This window comes from Scyliorhinus torazame, chromosome 22, assembly GCF_047496885.1.
Source record: "Scyliorhinus torazame isolate Kashiwa2021f chromosome 22, sScyTor2.1, whole genome shotgun sequence".
NCBI lineage: Eukaryota > Metazoa > Chordata > Chondrichthyes > Carcharhiniformes > Scyliorhinidae > Scyliorhinus > Scyliorhinus torazame.
In genome coordinates, this window is record NC_092728.1 from 81,701,251 (window position 1) to 81,723,422 (window position 22,172).

At 48.7% G+C, this 22,172-nt stretch overlaps 1 protein-coding gene across 1 annotated transcript in view; it reads left to right on the top strand.

Annotated features, from left to right (window-relative positions):
- olfml2a (olfactomedin-like 2A) overlaps nucleotides 1–22,172 on the top strand; it is a 96,168-nt gene that overhangs the window by 38,176 nt on the left and 35,820 nt on the right. Inside the window, exons 3-5 of the mRNA XM_072488441.1 lie at nucleotides 10,977–11,084; nucleotides 15,511–15,690; nucleotides 18,037–18,310. Coding sequence (XP_072344542.1) covers nucleotides 10,977–11,084; nucleotides 15,511–15,690; nucleotides 18,037–18,310 — 562 coding nt within the window. The remainder of the gene's footprint in view (nucleotides 1–10,976; nucleotides 11,085–15,510; nucleotides 15,691–18,036; nucleotides 18,311–22,172) is intronic.

Consider the following 22,172-nt stretch of genomic DNA (forward strand, 5'->3'; position numbering starts at 1 on the left):
ATGTGGGAGGAAACTGGAGCACCTGGAGGAAACCCACGCAGACACGGGTAGAACGTGCAGACTCCACACAGTGACCCAAGCCGGGAATCGAACTTGGGACCTTGGAGCTGTGAAGCAACAGTGCTACCTACTGTGCTACAGTGCCGCTACCACATAAGATGTAGCTTCACAAATAATCATTTGGTGAATATTGCTGAAAAAAAGAGACATGCTGCCTTAGATTTTCATTTTGCGTTCATCAGGACAGCTTGTAAAATAATCCAACAGTAAAGGAAACAACAGTTTATACTGCATGAGACGAGAGTGCTGATTGGTTGGAAAGTGGGCTATGATTGGTAGAGGCATTGCGATGGAGAATGCAGCAGTGGACTTAACTGCCCGCTGCCAAGCTTTTGTTTCAAATTCAAATGAGGCAGGTTGAATCTGATTGGTCAAAGCATTGCCATGAGGAATGAACCAGGGGATGGCTGACCCAAGATTTTGTTTAGCTGGAAAGGACATAATGCATGGTTCCTTCTGACTTTGTGCAAATATGTGTGGCTTCTAGCATGCATAAGGCAGCATTCGGGCAGCATGGTAGCATTGTGGGTAGCACAATTGCTTCACAGCTCCAGGGTCCCAGGTTCGATTCCGGCTTGGGTCACTGTCTGTGCGGAGTCTGCACATCCTCCCCGTGTGCGCGTGAGTTTCCTCCGGGTGCTCCGGTTTCCTCCCACAGTCCAAAGATATGCAGGTTAGGTGGATTGGCCATGATAAATTGCCCTTAATGTTGGGTGGGGTTGCTGGGTTATGGGGATAGGGTGGAGGTGTTGACCTTGGGTAGGGTGCTCTTTCCAAGAGCCGGTACAGACTCGATGGGCCGAATGGCCTCCTTCTGCATTGTAAATTGTATGATAAGTGAGCCACACTGCAAACCCAACTGATAATCTTAAATTAGCTTTACATAGTTTATTATCTGGTTTGCGTGAACTTGTGTTGCTTAAAGTCAGGTCTTTATAACATTTACCATGTTACAATCTAAAGCAATATAAGTGCAGTTACAACGATAGCTAATATTTATAAACTATCTTTAATGTTGTAGAACATCTTAAGGTGCATCACAGGGGCATTAAAAAACAAAATAAGACACTAAGTCACTAAATGACATATTAGGTCAGATTAGGTCAAGAACGATGGCAGGTTTCCTAAAGGATATTGTAAACCAATGGAACTTTGCAACAAACAGTGATAGTTTCATGCTCACCAATACAGGTGGCACACTGGCACAGTAGTAACACTGCTGCCTCACAGCAGTGATATGCCAGGGATATGAATTCAATTCCAGCCTTGGGTGATTGTCTGTGTGGAGTTTGCACATTCTCCCCATGTCTGCGTGGGTTTCCTCCGGGTGCTCCGGTTTCCTCCCACAGTCCAAAGATGTGCAAGTTAGATGGATTGGCCATGCTAAATTGCCCCTTAATGTCCAAAAGGTTAGGTGGGGTTACTGGGTTAGGGATTATAGGTTTGGGGCATGGTCCTAGGTCCTACGTCTTTCCAAGGGTTGGTGCAGACGTGATGGGCCAGTTAGCCTCCTTCAGCACTATAGGGATTCTATGACTATCTCTCTGAACAAATACGAAGACTAGCTTTATATTCCAGGTTTTATTACTTGAATTTAAATTCCACGAGCTGAGATTTGAATCCATGCTCCCAGAGTGTTAGCTTGGGTTTCTGGATTGCTAGTCCATTTACATTGCCACTATGTCACCATGTCCTGGTAGGTTAGTTAGTAGCTCGGTAATGGAGTTTGAAGCAGGGATTAAAAATAATGGCTTCAGTCTTTCCAATATTTAATTGGAGGACATTTCTGTTCATCCAGTGCTGGATTTTGGGCAAGCAGTCTGATAATTTAGCAACAGTGGAGGAGATAAAAAAGGTGGTAGTTCAGTTAAAGCTATCTTTTATAAAATAATCAATGATATGTTCCTGTTAATTCCTAGTAGTACCCGCAGCAAATAGGAAATGGTTGGGTAGTACAGTTCATGAATGTAAATGTTCTGAAAGCATCTATCACATTCCTAAAATAATAATACCAAATAAAAAACATCACATCTGAACAATTGAAAAGTGACAGACTATTTGCTGTTGCTGGGGAACTGCAAATTAGCCTGCGGTTGAATATTTGCAAACTGTTGACAAACTGTGACTTTTCTCCAGCAACAACAGTTTAACTCTAATTTATTCCAGGCTTTAGCAAATTTACAAAGGTGTGGAATTTTAATCTAAACTAACAGCCTGGATTTGGTTTGGTGAGGGGGTGGGGGAGGTGAAGTTGGAGTTGGGGTTAAAGTCTTAAATTCATGATTCCTGACCCAAACCCATCCATTTTCCATTTTAAATGAGGCTGCAAGATGGGAAGGCAGCCAACCTGCTCCAAGGAGTCAGGTAGGCATTTTAAATGCAATAATGAGACTGGGATCCTCATTGTAATTCAGCTTTGAATGTTAACTCTGGTTGGCCACGATTCACAAGGCCACAGGTGTTCTGGCAACTACATCCAGGTAAGGACTTGGCAGATTCAGGAGGACAGTGCCTTTGTACGTACTCCTTGAATCCAGCATGCCCATCCCCTTCAGGCCTCTGATCGCCCCACTACATGCATCCGACCTCTGACCTCCACCCTACAAGTTAAGCGATTTTCCCTCCAAGCCCCTGATCGTCCTTCTCAGGTCTCTGTTCCCACTTTCTATGGTCTCTAGCCTCTTCCCCTACTAACCAAACAGGCTTCCAATGTCCCCATGAGGATTCAGAGCAGCCGTATCCAACCAGACCTCCAATCTACTCCTTGGAGCCTCCAGTCCTTCCCTCACCCGCTTTCCAACCGGGAGCCCATGATTAACACCCCATTCAATTGACCTCCCACCATGTCCCATGGATTTACCTGTTTCTGAAGCCTCCATCAACCAGGTCCCCTGTTTAACTTGAAGCAAAGCCAGTCAATCAGGGGAACCAATTGGTGATGTCACAGGTACACTGTTAAAACTCCACAGCATGCTCAGGGGTCCTGACTTTCTGTTCCCCTGTAACTTTATGGTCCATCCACTCCCCATGCCAAAGGTAAATAGCTGTGGCACCTATTTCTGATCAGTAGCTAAGAGTATGGCAACCGGTGATGAGTGGTGTCCCGCAGGGTTCAGTGTTGGGGCCACAGCTGTTCTCTTTATATCTATATATTTTTTTATAAATATGTTTTATTGAAATTTTTTTCCCAAACAACAATTTTTCCCCTCTTACAAAGCAAACGAAACAATAACAATACAGAAATTTTTAACAATACACAAGTAACAAAACCCATTTATCTTTGACCTAAACTAAACTAAACTCCCGCCCCCCCCCCCTCCCCCCCTCCCTCCCTCCCCCTGGGTTGCTGCTGCTGGTCATCTGTCTTCCCTCTAACGTTCTCCTAGGTAGTCGAGAAATGGCTGCCACCGCCTGGTGAGCCCTTGAGCCGATCCTCTCAGGGCAAACTTTATCTGCTCCAGTTTAATGAACCCCGCCATATCATTTACCCAGGCCTCCAGTCCGGGGGGTTTCGCCTCCTTCCACATGAGTAGGATCCTGCGCCGGGCTACTAGGGACGCAAAGGCCACAACGTCGGCCTCTTTCGCCTCCTGCACTCCCGGCTCTTCCGCAACTCCAAATAGAGCTAACCCCCAGCCTGGTTTGACCCGGGCCTTCACCACCCGCGAAATCACTCCCGTCACTCCCTTCCAATACCCTTCCAGTGCCGGGCATGCCCAAAACATATGTGCGTGGTTTGCCGGGCTCCCGCCACACCTCCCACATTTGTCCTCCACTCCAAAGAACCTGCTCAATCTTGCTCCCATTATGTGTGCTCTATGTAGCACCTTAAATTGAATCAGGCTAAGCCTGGCGCATGAGGAAGAGGAATTTACCCTGCTTAGGGCATCAGCCCACATACCCTCCTCTATCTCCTCCCCTAGTTCTTCTTCCCACTTTCCTTTTAGTTCGCCCACCGACTCCTCCCCCTCTTCCCTCATCTCTCGGTAAATCTCTGACACCTTGCCCCCTCCGACCCACACCCCTGAAAGCACCCTGTCCTGTATCCCCTGTGTCGGGAGCAACGGAAATTCCCTCACCTGCTGTCTAGTAAACGCCCTCATCTGCATATATCTCAAGAAATTTCCCCGGGGCAACTTATACTTTTCCTCCAATGCTCCCAAGCTCGCAAAAGTCCCATCTATAAATAAATCTCCCACCCTCCTAATTCCCAACTGGTACCAGCTCTGAAATCCTCCATCCATTCTTCCTGGGGCGAACCTATGGTTGTTCCTGATTGGGGACCCCACCAGGGCTCCCCGCACCCCTCTCTGTCGCCTCCACTGTCCCCAGATATTCAATGTTGCCGCCACCACCGGGTTTGTGGTAAACTTTTTAGGTGAGATCGGTAGCGGCGCCGTCACCAGCGCCTCTAAACTCGTCCCTTTACAGGACTTTCTCTCCAGTCTTCTCCACGCCGCTCCCTCACCCTCCATCATCCATTTACGTATCATTGCCACATTGGTGGCCCAATAGTAATCGCCCAAGTTCGGTAGTGCCAATCCTCCTCTGTCCCTACTACGCTGAAGGAACCCCCTCCTTACTCTCGGAACTTTCCCTGCCCACACGAAGCTCGTGATGCTCCTGTCTATTTTATTAAAAAAGGTCTTGGTGATTAGTATAGGGAGACATTGAAATACAAATAAGAACCTCGGGAGGACCATCATCTTAATTGCTTGCACCCTGCCCGCCAGCGATAGAGGCTGCATGTCCCACCTCTTGAAGTCCTCCTCCATTTGTTCTACCAACCGTGTCAGATTAAGTCTGTGCAAGGTTCCCCAGCTCCTAGCGATCTGAATCCCCAGGTATCGGAAGTTTCTTTCCACTTTCCTTAGAGGCAAGCCTTCTATCTCTCTACTCTGGTCCCCTGGATGTATCACAAATAATTCACTCTTCCCCATGTTTAGCCTATACCCCGAGAAATCCCCGAACCTCCTCAAAATTCGCATAACCTCTATCATCCCCCCCGCTGGGTCCGACACGTATAACAATAGGTCATCCGCGTATAACGAGACTCGGTGTTCTTCTCCCCCTCTAATCACCCCTCTTCATTTCCTGGAGTCTCTCAACGCCATGGCCAGAGGTTCAATTGCCAACGCGAACAACAATGGAGACAGCGGGCATCCCTGTCTTGTTCCCCTATATAGTCGGAAATACTCCGATCTATGTCGACCTGTAACTACGCTTGCCGTTGGAGCCCCATAAAGAAGTCTAACCCAGCTAATAAACCCGTTTCCCAAACCCAAACCTCCTAAACACTTCCCATAAATACTCCCACTCCACCCTATCAAATGCCTTCTCTGCGTCCATTGCCGCCACTATCTCTGCCTCCCCCTCCACTGGGGGCATCATTATCACCCCTAATAGTCGTCGCACGTTAACATTCAGTTGTCTCCCTTTTACGAACCCTGTCTGGTCTTCGTGCACCACCCCCAGGACACAGTCCTCTATCCTCGATGCCAGTACCTTTGCCAACAATTTGGCGTCCACGTTCAATAATGAAATGGGTCTATAGGGCCCGCACTGCAACGGATCTTTATCCCTCTTCAAAATTAACGATATCGTCGCCTCCGACATCGTCGGGGGTAGAGTCCCCCCTTTCCTGGCCTCATTGAACATCCTCACCATCAACGGGGCCAACAAGTCCACATATTTTCTGTAATACTCCACCGGGAACCCATCTGGTCCTGGGACCTTCCCTGCTTGCATGCTTCCCAGTCCCTTAATAACCTCGTCCACCCCAATCGGTGCCCCCAGGCCTACCACCCCCCGCTCCTCCACTTTCGGGAACCTCAATTGGTCCAGGAACTGCCGCATCCCCTCCTCTCCCTCTGGGGGTTGAGACCTATACAGTTCCTCATAGAAGGTCTTGAACACCTCATTTATCTTTCCTGCCCTTCGCACCGTGTCTCCCCTTTCGTCTCTAATTCCTCCTATCTCCCTCGCTGCTGCCCTCTTTCGCAATTGATGAGCCAACAGGCGACTAGCCTTTTCCCCATATTCATACCTCCTCCCCTGTGCCTTCCTCCACAGTACCTCCGCCTTTCTGGTGGTCAGAAGGTCAAATTCCGTCTGGAGTCGTCTCCTCTCCCTGTACAATTCCTCCTCCGGGGTCTCTGCAAATTCCCTATCCACCCTTAAAATCTCCCCCAGTAATCTTTCCCTTTCCTTGGCCTCTGTTTTCCTTTTGTGGGCCCCAATGGAGATCAGCTCTCCTCTGACCACCGCTTTTAGTGCTTCCCATACCACTCCCACAGGGACCCCGCCGTCGTCATTGACCTCCAGGTATCTCTCAATACACCCCCGCACTCTTGCACACACTCCCTCATCCGCCATCAGTCCCACATCTAATCGCCAGAGTGTTCTCTGCTCCCTTTCCTCTCCTAATTCCAGGTCCACCCAATGTGGGGCATGATCCGAAACCGCTATGGCTGAGTACTCAGCTTCTTCCACCCTAGAGATCAACGACCTTCCCAAAACAAAAAAATCTATCCGGGAGTACACTTTATGGACATGGGAGAAGAAGGAAAACTCCCTAGCCCTAGGTCTAAGAAATCGCCATGGATCCACTACCCCCATTTGGTCCATAAACCCCTTAAGTACCTTGGCCGCTGCCGGCCTTCTTCCGGTCCTTGAGCTGGATCTATCTAGCCCCGGTCCAGCACCGTATTAAAGTCCCCTCCTAAAATCAAGTTTCCTACCTCCAGGTCCGGTATACGTCCCAGCATCCGTCTCATAAATCCCGCATCGTCCCAGTTTGGGGCATACACATTAACCAACACGACCTCCATTCCCTCCAGCCTGCCACTCACCATTACATATCTACCTCCGCTATCTGCTACGATGTTCTTTGCTTCAAATGCTACCCGTTTCCCCACTAAAATGGCCACCCCTCTATTCTTTGCATCCAGTCCTGAGTGGAACACCTGTCCCACCCATCCTTTCCTTAGCCTACCTTGGTCCGCCACCTTTAGGTGCGTCTCTTGGAGCATAACCACGTCTGCCCTTAGTCCTTTCAAATGCGTGAGCACTCGGGCCCTTTTTATCGGTCCGTTCAGGCCTCTCACGTTCCACGTGATCAGCCTCACTAGGGGGCTACCTGCCCCCCTCCCGTGTCGACTAGCCATTACCTTCTCTAGGCCAGTCCCATATCCCGCCTCCGCGCTCCCGCTCGCTCCCCCAGCGTCGCACACCATCCCCGCCCACCCACTCTTTAGCCATTTCCTTTTGGATTTCCGTAGCAGCAACCCAGTTGTCCCCCCCCTCCCCCTCCCTCCCCGCTAGATCTCTTTCTAGCATGATTGCTCCCCCCATATTACTTCCGTAAGTCAGCTGACTTCAACTGACCCCGGCTACTCCTGCTCACTCCTCGACCCCCCCGTGTGGGGAACTCCCATCCGCCTTGCGCCTGTCTTCCCGCCTTATTCTTTCTGGCGCGGGAACATCCCTTTACCTGACCCGCCTCTTATGGCGCAGCTCCCTTTCCCCTCCCCCTCCCCTTCCCCATTCTCCAACATGTCCCGTCTTTCCCCCCTCACCGGCGCCCACATTTCCCCAATGTCTCCCCCCTTCCCAATTTACTTCTCAATTAACTTCAACCATAACATTAACAATAACATTTCCTGCAGCATCAGTCCCTCAGTTCCGATCCAATTTCTCTTCTTTGATGAAGGTCCATGCTTCCTCCGCCGTCTCGAAATAATGGTGTCTCTCCTGATACGTGACCCATAGTCTTGCCGGCTGCAGCATCCCGAACTTCACCTTCCTTTTATGCAACACCTCTTTGGCTCGGTTGAAGCTCGCCCTCCTTCTCGCCACCTCCACACTCCAATCCTGGTATACCCGTACCACTGCATTCTCCCATCTGCTACTCCGCACCTTTTTAGCCCATCTCAGGACCTCTTCTCTGTCCTTAAGGCGGTAAAATCGCACGATTATCGCCCTGGGTGGTTCTCCCGCTTTTGGTCTTCTCGCCGGAATCCGATTTGCCCACTCCACCTCCAAGGGGCCCGTAGGGGCCTCAGCACCCATCAGTGAGCTCGGCATCGTACTTGCGTACGCTCCACAGTCCACTCCTTCCACACCCTCAGGGAGACCCAGTATCCGAAGGTTCTTCCTTCGCGCTCCATTTTCTAGGGCTTCGATCCTTTCAGTACACTTTTTATGAAGTGCCTCGTGCGTCTGTGTCTTAACCGCCAGGCCCAGGATCTCGTCCTCAATATCTGTCACCTTCTGCTCCACCACGCGGAGCTCTGTCTCCTGGGTCTTTAATGTCTCCTTGAGCCCCTCAATTGCCTGTAGCAACGGGGTCAGCACCTCCCTCTTCAGCAGCTCCATGCACCGTCTCACAATTTCATCCTGCTCAGGCCCCCATGTCACCTGCGCTTTCTCCGCCGCCATCTTGTACTTCTCTCTTTCTGACCCTTTGGTCGACGATTCCTCGCGCTGCAGCCGCCGCCGCCGGTTTTTTCCTCCTTCGTTTGGGGGGGGACTCCCTTCTCACACACCCCACACCGGGTTGCGTCGTCGAAAAATTCCCCGTTGGGGCTCTTAAAAGAGCCCGAAGGTCCGTCGGAGCTGGAGCCGCCGAAGCGTGCGGCTAGCTAGGCATCACCGCAACCGGAAGTCCCTTCAGTGGCCTTGATGAGGTCTTTTCACAGTTGTTCCCTCTGCTGCTAGAATTCACCTTTGATACAGGCCCTCAGGTCAGCTTGCAGCTTTAAGCTTGCCCTTCCCCCTGCATGCTGGAAGAGGCCCTGTTTATCCTGCAGTTGCAGCCAAATCTTTTACTGTTTCTGCCGTGTCTGGCAACCCAGAGACATACCCTTCCTGGGGGACACTGTCGGGTGAATATTGCAGCCTTCTTCCCACACCGGGAAATGTCAAACAAATGCCGTGGGGGCCCTGTAAAAGAGCCCAAAAGTCCGTTCCAAGCAGGAGCTGCCGAATATGCGACCTAGCTCTGCATAGCCACACCCGGAAGTCCGTTCTCTTTATATATTAACGATCTAGATGATGGGACTGGGGGCATTCTGGCTAAGTTTGCCGATGATACAAAGATAGGTGGAGGGGCAGGTAGTATGGAGGAGGTGGGGAGGCTGCAGAAAGATTTAGATAGTTTAGGAGAGTGGTCCAAGAAATGGCTGATGAAATTCAACGTGGGCAATTGCAAGATCTTGCACTTTGGAAAAAAGAATAGAAGCATGGACTATTTTCTAAACGGTGACAAAATTCATAATGCTGAAGTGCAAAGGGACTTGGGAGTCCTAGTCCAGGATTCTCTAAAGGTAAACTTGCAGGTTGAGTCCGTAATTAAGAAAGCAAATGCAATGTTGTCATTTATCTCAAGAGGCTTGGAATATAAAAGCAGGGATGTACTTCTGAAGCTTTATAAAGCATTAGGCCCCATTTAGAATACTGTGAGCAATTTTGGGCCCCACACCTCAGGAAGGACATACTGGCTCTGGAGCGGGTCCAGCGGAGATTCACACGGATGATCCCAGGAATGGTAGGCCTAACATACGATGAACGTCTGAGGATCCTGGGATTATATTCATTGGAGTTTAGGAGGTTGAGGGGAGATCTAATAGAAACTTACAAGATAATGAATGGCTTAGATAGGGTGGACGTAGGGAAGTTGTTTCCATTAGCAGGGGAGACTAGGACCCGGGGGCACAGCCTTAGAATAAAAGGGAGTCACTTTAGAACAGAGATGAGGAGAAATTTCTTCAGCCAGAGAGTGGTGGGTCTGTGGAATTCATTGCCACAGAGGGCGGTGGAGGCTGGGACGTTGTGTCTTTAAGACAGAAGTTGATAAATTCTTGATTTCTCGAGGAATTAAGGGCTATGGAGAGAGAGTGGGTAAATGGAGTTGAAATCAGTCATGATTGAATGGTGGAGTGGACTCGATGGGCCGAATGGCCTTACTTCTGCTCCTATGTCTTATGGTCTTATATTTTGGAAAGTTGAACATTTGGACATCAGGGGCGTCATTCTCCGCCGGCGGGAGTCTCCGTTTTGCCGGCGCCCGGGGGTTTCCCGACGGCGTGGGGCTGCCCCACAATGGGAAACCCCATTGACCGGCCGGTGTTACGGAGACTCCCGCCGGCCGGTCGGGGCAGAAATGTGGCGGGGCGGGTAGGAGAATTTCGCCCCAGGTGAGGAAAGGATTTGGTTTGGCTATGAAACCCCCCCAGCAGCACGGTAGCATAGTGGGGCAGCACGGTAGCATAGTGGTGGCAGCACGGTAGCAGAGTGGTTAGCACAGTTGCTCCACAGCTCCAGGGTCCCAGGTTCAATTCCCGGCTTGGGTCACTGTCTGTGCGGAGTCTGCATGTTCTCCCCGTGTCTGTGTGGTTCTCCTCCAAGTGCTCCGATTTCCTCCCACAGTTCAAAATGTGCGGGTTAGTTGGATTGGCCATGCTAAATTGGCCTTAGTGTCGAAAAAGGTTAAGTGGGGGTTATGGGGATAGGGTACAGACGTGGGCTTGAGTAGGGTGCTCTTTGTAAGGGCCGGTGCAGACTCGATGGGCCGAATGGCCTCCTCCTGCACTGTAAATTCTACGATTCTATAATAGAACAGCCTGCTGACACCATTATCTGGTTTTATGCATGAAGAATGGCTCATTGGGCAACATACTGTAGGGTATTCAGCCCTGTGAACCTGCACCCCGGCAAAGAGTTAATGATTCCTGAGTAAAAGAGAGAATGATGCTAAAATAAATTTTAGTTGAAACCTTCTCAAGATTACTGTGGATTTTAAATCCTGCAAGTTCTGAAAATGATATGCATTGAGGAAGAAAGTTTTTAAAAAATGATCCTTTGTAAAACTAAATGCTCCACATTGTCTAACCTCGCATTTTATGGTCTGATTCTAGTTGCAGTCTCTGGTTGACCTGCTGGAAGGAACCTTATATAGCATCGATATGATGAAAGTTCACTTGTACATACGAAAAGTGGCAACACAGATGAACAACCTTGAAGAGGTGATGTAACATAAATTAGCTCTAGTATCAATTTTAGTGCAGGTGACACCATGGAAAAGGTAATATGGTGTATTAGCATTTCAAATTTTGTGCCCAATTACCAAACAGCAGTCACCAAAGGGGGGCATAAGACAAATTCCCAGCCTAGTTATAAGCTGAGTGAAAGAAAGCAATATTACTTTCAATCCAGAGGATGCATTGCATGAACGTGCTTTGTCTTCCACCTTTGCGAGCCACCTTTTTTATCTGGAAACACTAAATATAAATACCATAATCGATCCTACCAGTTAGGTAATGTTTTAAGATCTGTAAGGTTTATAAGAAAGTGTGCATAAAATTAATCTGTAAACATAGTGCTCGCGATCTAACGGAAAAGTTTTTAGTGTCATTCATGACGGGATTTGCTGGGAGTTCCCCGCCGGCTCTGTCGTCGAGTTCTGCCGCTATTTAACCACACATAGGACGCGAGTCTCTAGCCTCGATTCGGCCAAGTGAGAACGCAACAAGGCCGATAAATAGATGGAGGGGCAAAAAATGAGGACCGCCTCGGGCGGCAAACCGTTTGCGATGCAACCAATCGCTCCCGTAGGCGAAATCGGGATCCCGGCTTGGAGTGGCGAGAAAGCAATTATAACCACTTAAGCCCTATTTCATACGATTAATGGGAGTCACCCCATATCCAATGGCCTCCCTCGATCCAACGGCCTCCCCAGCAAGTGTTCATGCTGGTGGCGAATAGTACTCCTTTTCAAAAGCATGAACCTGACGGATGGGCTTCTGAGGGGAGCCAAGGAGGTAAGCAGCCATCATCGCTCACAGGCAGTGAGCCCGGGGACACTGAGCGAGCTGTGATCAGCGGGAGGTTGGGGGGTGGAGGGGAGCAACCAGGGGGTGCAGCCCTGTTTAGGGTGGGCCTCCACTGGGGGCAGGAGTTGACTGTGAGCAGGTCCTCCATGCCAACGCCTGGATCATGTGTTTCCATTACGGGGGCAACCCTAGCCCAATGATCACCCATAACTCCCACTGACCACGGAGGCCTCTGGCTGTGCGGCTGAAGGCTATTACTAATGTGAATTGGCAACTGAAGTTAGGTGAGCCCTCACACATCCCAAGTAGATCCCATGGGTGGGCGGGCCATATAGCATGTGGGGCACATTGTCTAACATTCCAATCACAACTTGATGCATGGACACTGCGCTTGAACACTGTGAGAGGCAGCACCACTGAGGGCGTCACCACCATGGTGCAGATTTGGGGGGTCACCAGGGCTGGCAGAGCCAGATGACACAGGGGCGGCGGCCAACCTTCGATCACCCATCGGATGGGCCCCAGTTTTAAGCACATGTCCGTGGCCGGGCGTGCGTGGGCAGGGTGCGTCGGGTGGGGGTGCATGTCGGGGGGATGGGGCATGGGATTGGTGGTCGGCCCCCTTCGCGGAACAAAGAGCCAGAGACGTCATACTGGTTGTAGTGAGGGTGTTTTAATGTTTATCAGACATGTGTACACCACTGCCCCACTCTCCCGATGGTGCCGCTCCACTCTTGACTCCCACAACACCCCTCCCCGATACACGCTCCACTCCTTTACCCCCCACCACCCCTGTCTCCCTCCCACTGGTGTCCTCTCTGTGATCCTCCACCTGGTTGGCCTTCCTTGCTCTACCGCTACGTCTAGGTGTACCCCCAGGATGCACATCAGAGGTGGAGGCAGCCAGCTTCTTACCTCGTCCCATGGCCTTCGATGCCCCTGGCAGGCGTCTTCTGGGGACTTGGGGCCCCGTTCCAGCTGTTGGCTGCAAGATGTGGCCTCATCAGAGGGGTGGGACTCAGGGGAGCTGGTAGCCGGGATCGAACCTGGGACCTCGGTGCCGTGAGGCAGCAGTGTTAAGCACCGCGCCACCGTGCAGTCCTTGACCTACGGTGCATGATATCAGCAGCATTAGTGGAGGTGTCCAAGGAATGGCGCCGTTGGGGACGGCCATGGCTGAGGGCCTCAGCAGAATGTCCGACTCGCTGGGGGACCAGTACCAGGTTGACCTTGGTGAGGCACTGAGGGACATGTCCCAGTCCCAGATAGGAATGGCCGAGGTGCTGCGGAGCTTGACCCAGTCGCAGGTGGGCATTGCCGAGGCACTGCAGAGCCTAGCCCAATCACCGAGGAGCATCGCCGACAGAGTCGACACCATGGTGCAGACATTGGGAAGCCACCAGATGTGGAAGAGCCAGATGACACAGGTGCTGCTGGGGCTCAATCCAGATGCCCCTCCATCTCAGGGTGAACCCCAGGGTCCTATGGCCACCAAACGGGAGGAGACGGGTAGAGTGGCAACCCGTCCCCATCCTATCCTCTGCTGGAATGCAGCAGACTTCTGACTGATGTCTCGCCTGGGGGTTCCTGCCTCCACCAGATGTGCATCAGCGACTGTGTGGTACACATCAGATTGTGCCCCAAAAGCCTGTCCACTAATGTTGCCCAACAAGGTGCGAGTCTCTGCGCTGGTGGAGGGTGGGGATGACAGCTGTGACACATTGATTGTGGCATCCTCGGAGCTCTCCTCCAAGGTGGTCTCATGGGAGGCAGGGGAGGGGGCCAACCCTTCAGCTGGAGAATGAACATGTGGTCAGTGGGAGGGATGGGTCAGTCTGTATGGCATTAACAACTCACGTTTGACAGGTCCTCTGGGTGGGGCCCAGAAAAACCTCAACCTCCGCATTGGTGACCGCCCTATCCTCCAGCAGCCCTGTAACGTCCAGGGCCCATTCTTTGAATGTAGTGAGGATTCTTGGGCGGGATTCACTGACCCCCAGCCGGGCCAGAGAATCGCCGGGGGGTGGCATGAATCCTCCCCCGCCGAATTCTACGGTGCCGGGGTTTTGGCGGGGGCGGGAATCGCGCCGCGCTGGTCGGCAGCCGCGAGCAGCAGCCCCCCCCCCCGGCGATTCTCCGGCCCGCGATGGGCCGAGCGGCCGCCTGTTTTAGGCCAGTCCCACCGGCGTAATTTAGACCTGGTACTTACCAGCGGGACCTGGCTTTGCAGGCGGCCTCCGGGGTCCTCGGAGGGGGGTGGGGGGCAAGGGTTGCCTGGCCCGCGATCGGGGCCCACCGATCCACAGGCGAGCCTGTGCCATGGGAGCACTCTTTCCCTCTGCACTGGCTGCTGTGGACCTCCACCATGGCCGGTGCGGAGACGAACCCCCTGCGCATATGCTGGGATGATGCCAGCACACGCTGGTGCTCCCGCGCATGTGCCAACACGCGCCGGCCGGCGGAGGCCCTTCGGCGCCGGTTGGCAAGGCGCAAGCCCCTTCCGCGCCGGTTGGCGTGGCGCCAACCCCGCTGGCACCAGCCTAGCCCCTGAAGGTGCGGAGAATTCCACACCTTCCGGGTGCCTGACTCCGGAGTAGTTCACGCCACACCTCGGTGCCGGGAACGCCCCGCCGGGTAGGGGTTAATCCCACCCCTTATGTCCGGCACCCCTCCGCAAGTCTGGACCCTCTCCTGCCGATTGTGGGACAGATCCTGCGGAGACAGAAAGGGCATCGTTAGCCGCAAATACGATTCACATTGGTTGGGGAGGGGTGGAGTAAAGGAAGGTTTGGGGATGGTTGTGAAGGGAGGGGGTGAATGGATAGGGGTGAAGGGAGGGGATGAAGGATGGGTTGGGGGGGCTGGTCGCATGGGGATGGGAAGGTTTGGGGAGAGGCGGTGTGGTGTCAACTCACGCATGTGGCCCGGTGTATGTCATTAACCTTCTTGGGGCACTGGAGGCCAGTCCTCCTGCTCACGCTTCCTGAACTGACAGCTGCTGCCACTTCATCCCAAGCTGCACTGGCTGCCCTGTGGCTCACGCTCCAGGACCCTTGGGGGAACAGGAGATTCCTCCTGGCCTCGACCGCATTTAGGAGCTTCTCCAGGTCCGCATCTCCAAACCGCGAGACATAGGTCAGCAGGAAACTCGAGCTGCCGTCAATCTGCCATCAAAGTCGGAAGAACAAAATTCTGAACTAATCTTCTGCAGGCGTGAAATTGACTTTTTGATCACCCCAGATTTAGTGCCCCTGCCTGCCACGATTTCCATCACTGGTGGGAGCAGAAAATATTGTCCAATATTTCCATCAAATTTCATTTTTGGATGATGCGGTATACATGCATTAGATTTAAAACATATTTATGCAAATGATTATGAATCACATTTAAAATATTGTAATGTCCGATATTGACAATTTACACACCACGAAAGTGGTAACTAATGAGAAATGACAATGATGTGCCTCAATTTAACCTGAGATCATTCTTCCTGCATAAACTTGGGACAAGTAATGAAAGCTGTTCTTCTGAAGTTGCTGCTTATGTGATTGCAACTCTGAAACTGGATTAACTTGATTCTGGATTGAACAGACTGTTTAAATGTTACTTTGCATTTCAGACCATCAAATCAAATCTGACCAGAGAGAATGACTTCATGAAAGAAAGTGTGAAAACCCTCTCTGACCAAATGAAACGGTATGAAAACTACTCCGATATTATGCTGAGTGTAAAGAAGGAAATTTCGAAACTGAGCCTGCAGCTGCTGCAGAAGGATGCAGCTGTGGAAGATAAGCAACAGGTAGTCTTTTTTTTAAAACCTGAAACAATTGAGACAATATTTTACAAAGAGTCTTTTGAAAGGTAGTTTATGGTTAACTCGTAGAACTTTATTACACAACCATACAACGATGGGCTTTCCATCACAAGAACGTAGTTCATATCGAGAGGGCTAGAATACAGGAGCAGGGATGTACTTCTCAGGCTGTATAAGGCTCTGGTCAGACCCATTTGGAGTATTGTGAGTAGTTTGGGGCACCCTATCTAAGGAAGGATGTGCTGGCCTTGGAAAGGGTCCAGAGGAGGTTCACAAGAATGATCCCTGGAATGAAGAGCTTGTCATATGAAGAACAGTTGAGGACTCTGGGTCTGTACTCATTGGAGTTTAAAAGGAGGAGGGGGGGGGTCTTATTGAAACTTACAGGATTCTGCAAGGCCTGGATAGATTGGACGTGGAGAGGATGTTTCCACTTGTAGGAAAAACTAGAACCAGAGGACACAATCTCAGACTAAAGGGACGATATCCTTCAAAACAGAGATGAGGAGGAATTTCTTCAGCCGGAGGGTGGTGAATCTGTGAACTCTTTGCCGCAGAAGGATGTGGAGGCCAATTCACTGAGTGTCTTTAATACAGAGATAGATAGGTTCTTGATGAATAAGGGGATCAGGGGTTATGGGAAGAAGGCAGGAGAATGGGAATGAGAAAAATATCAGCCATGATTGAATGGTGGAGCAGACTCTATGGGCCGAGTTGCCTAATTCCACTTCTATGTGTTATGGTCTTATGTTTTATGCCTTATGGTCCATCTGTTACCATATAATACAAACAGGACAACAACGATTTTAAATATTGTGCTGGGAGTGTCCCTGTGAATGTAGACATCACAATTATCGTAGTCGATGATTTACAGTGAATTACAAGGCAGCAATTTGGTCAAATTAATCTTTTTAAAAATAAATTTAGAGTACCCAATTCATTTTTTCCAATTAAGAGACAATTTAGTGTGGCCAATTCACCTATCCTGCACATCTTTGGGTTGCGGAAGCGAAACGCAAACATGGGGAGAATGTGCAAACGCCACACGGAAGGTGACCCAGAGCCGGGATCGAACCTGGGACCTCGACTTGTTGACAGAATTTGCGAACCTCTGTGCCACCGTGCTGCCCTGATCAAATTATTTTGATAATGTAATATAATTGAGTATAATTTAAAAACTGAGCATTTTGAGAATCAAATTGCTGTTCATTGGCAGCTGTCAGTTATTCTTTGGCATTTATGATGCGCAATTAAAATATTAACTTTTAATGCTCTGATCATTTTGTGTTGGATGTGTGGAGGAATGGCATGACATACCGTCAGTGTTAAACAATGGAATAGTTTTCCAATTTGTGACCCAGTTTCAGTATTGATTACTCCCAGGTCGACCATGGTTAATATTAAGGTACGATGAAGTAGATTGCTTTAATATATGCAGGCTGGATTTGCTGGCAGAATTTGCACAACTTTGTGCACACTTGTAGTTAAATTAACAGATTCAGATTTTCCATGCTTCAAGGAGCCATGATTACTAATTTGAGTGTTCACTGGATCTGGAAAATTTGGAGCAGCTGATTTAACTGCAACTGTGGGTATGTAAGCCACTGGCCAGCAACAAGCATCCCATCAAACAGAGTAAAGGCAATCATATGATAACCTCAATGTGAGATAATTCCAGTTGAAGAATTAACATTGGCAAAGGCATAATGGATGAATAGCTTCATTATTTGTAAATTCTGGAATTCTTAGAGGATCCATCTCTACATGAGGATGATATTTCCAAGATACAGCCATTGCTCAGGACAAGTCCAGACTAACATGGAGCCAAAGTAAATTGGAATGGTCCCACATTCTTAAATTCTAACTTTGGTCCTAAACTTTTTAGATCTTTTAGCGTAGGAAAAGCTAGCAGCCATGAAGACAGGAGGAAGGAAGGGCACAGGAGCCAACTGGGTGGGTTGAAACTAATGTGGAATATCGACTGCAGAAAATCAAGAGTATAAAAAAATGTACCAGCAAGGCTGAAAGGAAATAAAGGAAACTTGGGGGAGTATCACCAAGCTGAGTTCAGGAAAATGGGACCAAGGAAGAGAATGTATGAGATTCCAAGAAACTGAAGATTTGAACTGGCACAGGATAGAGCAGGGAAGAATATCTACCAGAATTCAGGATGCAGGGATTTGTAATCCTGATTGATAAGTGCCAGAGACCCAGAGCCCTGTGTGTGTTGGATGTACAGAGAAGCACTGCGAGGAAAGCAAGTACCTGCAAAGAACCCTGCCGATTGTGAAGTTTTAAAGTTATAACAAAATGCATGACATTTATTTTCAGGACACCTCTGGAGCACCAGCCAAGATTGTGAAGAAGTATTCAAATAAAGCAGAGAACAAGAAAAAAGCAGCAGTTCGAAAACTTCCTTCCAAAGTACTGAAAGACAAAGGAATTAAAACAAAGAAGCCAGTTACAAAAACAAAACAAGTTGCATCACCAAAATTACCACAGCCCACCATCAAGACCAAGCCTGGTATCCATCAGCCAGGTATTATAAAAGGTATTACCTACTACAAAGCAGGAAGGCTTGAAGACATGGGCAATGGTGGCAAGAGTAAGTATAAACAAAGCCAAATTCTTCATATTTTCATGCTCCTTGTTAATCTAGAAAATTGTGCATTTTCCAAACGAAATGGATGAACTTCAATTCAATCAAGAAGTTGATTCAGCAACACACACAGGTAAGTGATACTGTCTTCTTGGTGATGTAAAACTTGCTAAATATCCACCAAATTGTATTGGGTCATCTCTACTGATATAACAGAGAAAAGATAATTTGTTTTATGTGAATAACATATAAATAGTACTTTGAGTAGATAAACAAGTAAACAGGGAAATGTTTACCTAAGCAATCCATCAAAAAACTGATGAAATTGAGCTCAACGCTAGTTTTACACCCAGCCACCTACTCTCCATTGAATGAAAATGAATGAAAATCGCTTATTGTCACAAGTAAGCTTCAAATGACGTTACTGTGAAAAGCCCCTAGTCGCCACATTCCGGCGCCTATTCGGGGAGGCTGTTACGGGGAGTCATTGATGCCATTCAACCAGATTCAGTTGGTTTCTTATCCAGCTTTATGTATGTGAACATTTTCCATGTCCAACATGGTCAACTAGAATCACCGTATCATTATAAGCAGACTACTTTATTTAATACATTATTTTCCTATATGTTTGTGTCCTTCCTGTAAAATTAGAATTTTGACTTCAAAAATTATCAGGAAATCTGATGAAGGAACTTTTGAAACATCTGTGCGCCTAACAGCTCTAGTGTATGACCTTTTTGATTTCATATTCAACTTCCTAAACTTGACAGTCACTGGAGATTCATCAGTCTGTTGAAGCTCAATTCTTCCTTTCGAATATGCTGATGGTCCTTTGAAGCAGTTATCTTGCTATGAGATTTTTATTTCTTCACATATCAGACTATGAGTGAAGATGAGCAAAAATCTGTGTTACACGTTTGTGATCCATTGTGAAGCATCTACCCCTCCCCAAATTAGGATATGTGCTGTTGAGAATGAAAAATTGTTTCATAATATGAATGAAATAGATCCATAGAAACCCTGCAGTGCAGGAGGCCATTCGGTCCATGTTGTCTGCACCAACCCTCCGAAAGAGCACCCTATCTAGGCCCACTCTGGAACCCTATTTCCGCAATCCCATCTAACCTGCACATTTTTGGACTGTGGGAGGAAACCGGAGCACCCGGAGGAAATCCACGCAAACACAGGGAGAAAATGCAAACTCCACACAGTCACCCAAGGCTAGAATTGCATTTGGGTCCCTGGCGCCGTGGGGCAGCAGTGCTAACCATTTTGCCACTATGCCGCCCTAATTTCTTCAAGCAGGTCTTCAAGATGTCTTCAAGCTTTGCAAAGCTTTAACCTGCAAATCACTTCAAGTAAAGTGAACAGCAGCAGAACAAATTCAATATATATTCCATTTACTTTCTAAATCAGAATTTTTAAAGCTGAGTAAAATTTTGCTTGGAGCAGATTAGAGGATTTATCAAACACAACAATTTATTGAAGCAATTTGTGGAAAAAAAATTAATAGATGTTAGCAGTGCAAACTGTTTTTCAATGCTCCTTGGTTAATCAGTAAGAAAATGAACTGGGTTTCCAGGCAGAATAAAGTTATTGCTTTGTAAACAACTTACCTAAGTAAAAAAAAACACTAGTTATTCTTCAAAGCGCTTCCACCAGTCTGAATTCTCCTCTCCTGAAGGCAGTAATTGCTGGGCATGAGTTCATTGGCAAGGGCAGATATCCAGTACCTCACCTAAGTGGCCATTCTTCAGATGAAAAGCATCTATCAATCATCACATCTCAGTTTGTTTCTTACGTAACACAAAACCAACTAAGTCAACTGTAGTTCCCGCACTACACTGACCAAGTTAATTCAACACAAACTAAGCATTCAGACAGATCTTTTCCTGGTCTGTATAGCTGCTTTTATATCTTTGTATTGGGGCAGCCTCCTGGCAAGCAAGACTTACGCAACTGGCCACAACTCAAAAGCTTGTCAGAATTAATTGACAATGGCTCTTCTTGACTTCCAGCCAGTTGTGGAAATCCATACATTGGCATTGGTCTTACTGCAGTCTAAAAGTGGATTAAAAATTAGTAAACAAGCACTTGGTGATTTATCCATTTGGCCATTAAAAGAACCCCTATTAAATGTTTTGACAAGGACTAGATTATCCTACTATATTTTCTTTTCAAAGTAAAAGAAAGACTAATTATGTAGATGGTGTTGCCAAGCTTCTCCTTTTGGAAAAAGCATTGGCATTTCCAACCTCAATTCATGCTGAAGGAGCAGCTGATTATGCAATAACTTAAGTTGCTCAATTACATATGCGGCAAAAATAGTGGAGTTCAAGATGGGTGATGTAAGAAGGAAACATGATTTCCGTGTCCAACCTACATCATATTTGGCTACGTAGGACTTTTTCCCTCAACCCGGAGTCCGGTAACAAGATGCCCAACCCCACTGTAGGTAGAAGTTCAGGAATGGGACAATGGGTAAAACTGGCTGGTAGCAATTGTCGTGTTGGGTGCTCTGCTACACAGACGAACCAACACGGTTGCAGATGGTACATCTCTGTTTTATTACCATCTATAACAACATCTGTAAACTTGTTACTGTGGTTCGTTCAATACCCTTTAACCTGTGGACCCAGCCATAACATTATCTTGGAGAGGCACTCAGCACATGGTGAATGTCTGAGTGGCTTGCTGTGAGCTCTGTGCCCTGAGCTGTGTCCTGCTGGAATGAGTGGGAACTGTGGTGTTCCCCGTTTTATAGTGCGTGTGCCCTTGCTTGTGATTGGCTGTGATGTTGTGTGTGTGTTGATTGGTCCGTTGATCTGTCCATCAGTGTGTATGTGTGTTTGCACCACGATGTTTATCTGAATATCATGGCACCCCCCTTTTTTACAAAAATATGTGCCTATGTGTTAATAAATATAGATGTGTACTGAGCGCAGCTGAATGTGTGTGTGCAATATCCACAACATGTACATGAGGCTAAACTATATACATAGGAAGGTGTCAGGTGCAACATAGCAACGAGATTGTACCATAAACAAAACAAGTGTAAACATCAAGCATCGAAACGAACTCCTGTAACAACAAAAAGAGAAACATATTAACATTGTGGCATAAAACTTTAGTGAGTCCAATATTCAAACAGGCTCATAAGTCCAGCCTAGTAGGTGGGCGACGAATTGGGGTTGACCGCCTCAAGGGTGGGTCAGGATCCACCGGCTGAGGAATGGGCCTATCCACAGGCGACAGAGGAATGGGCATGGTGGCAGGAAGCTCCACGAAGTCGACATCAGGAACAACAGGAGGGCGTGGCACCGGTGTATGATCATGTAGCGAGCGCGGAAGCAGGCGAAGAGCCCGGCGATTGCGCCGGCGAATGGAGCCATCAGTCATGCGAACAAGGAACGGGCAGGGAGCCACGCGTCGGAGAACTTCGGCAGTTGCCGACCAGCCACCCTCTGGTAGGTGGATGCTGACATTGTCTCCAGGCGCCAAGGCAGGAAGATCAGTTGCCCGAGTGTCATGTGCCACCTTCTGCTGAGCACGCTGCTGTCGCATCCTTTGCAGTATTGGAGCATAGTCGGGTGTAGGAACAAGAATGGATGGCACAGTGGTCCTGAGGGTGCGACCCATCAACAGCTGGGCTGGTGAGAGGCCAGTGGCTAGTGGGGCCGAGCGATAAACCAGCAGGGCTAAACAGAAGTCAGATCCGGCATCAGAAGCCTTGCAGAGGAGCCGCTTGACGATATGAATGCCCTTTTCCGCCTTGCCATTGGACTGGGGATGTAGAGGGCTGGACGTCACGTGTGTGAAGCCATACGAAGCAGCAAAAGGAGACCATTCTTGGCTTGCAAAACAGGGC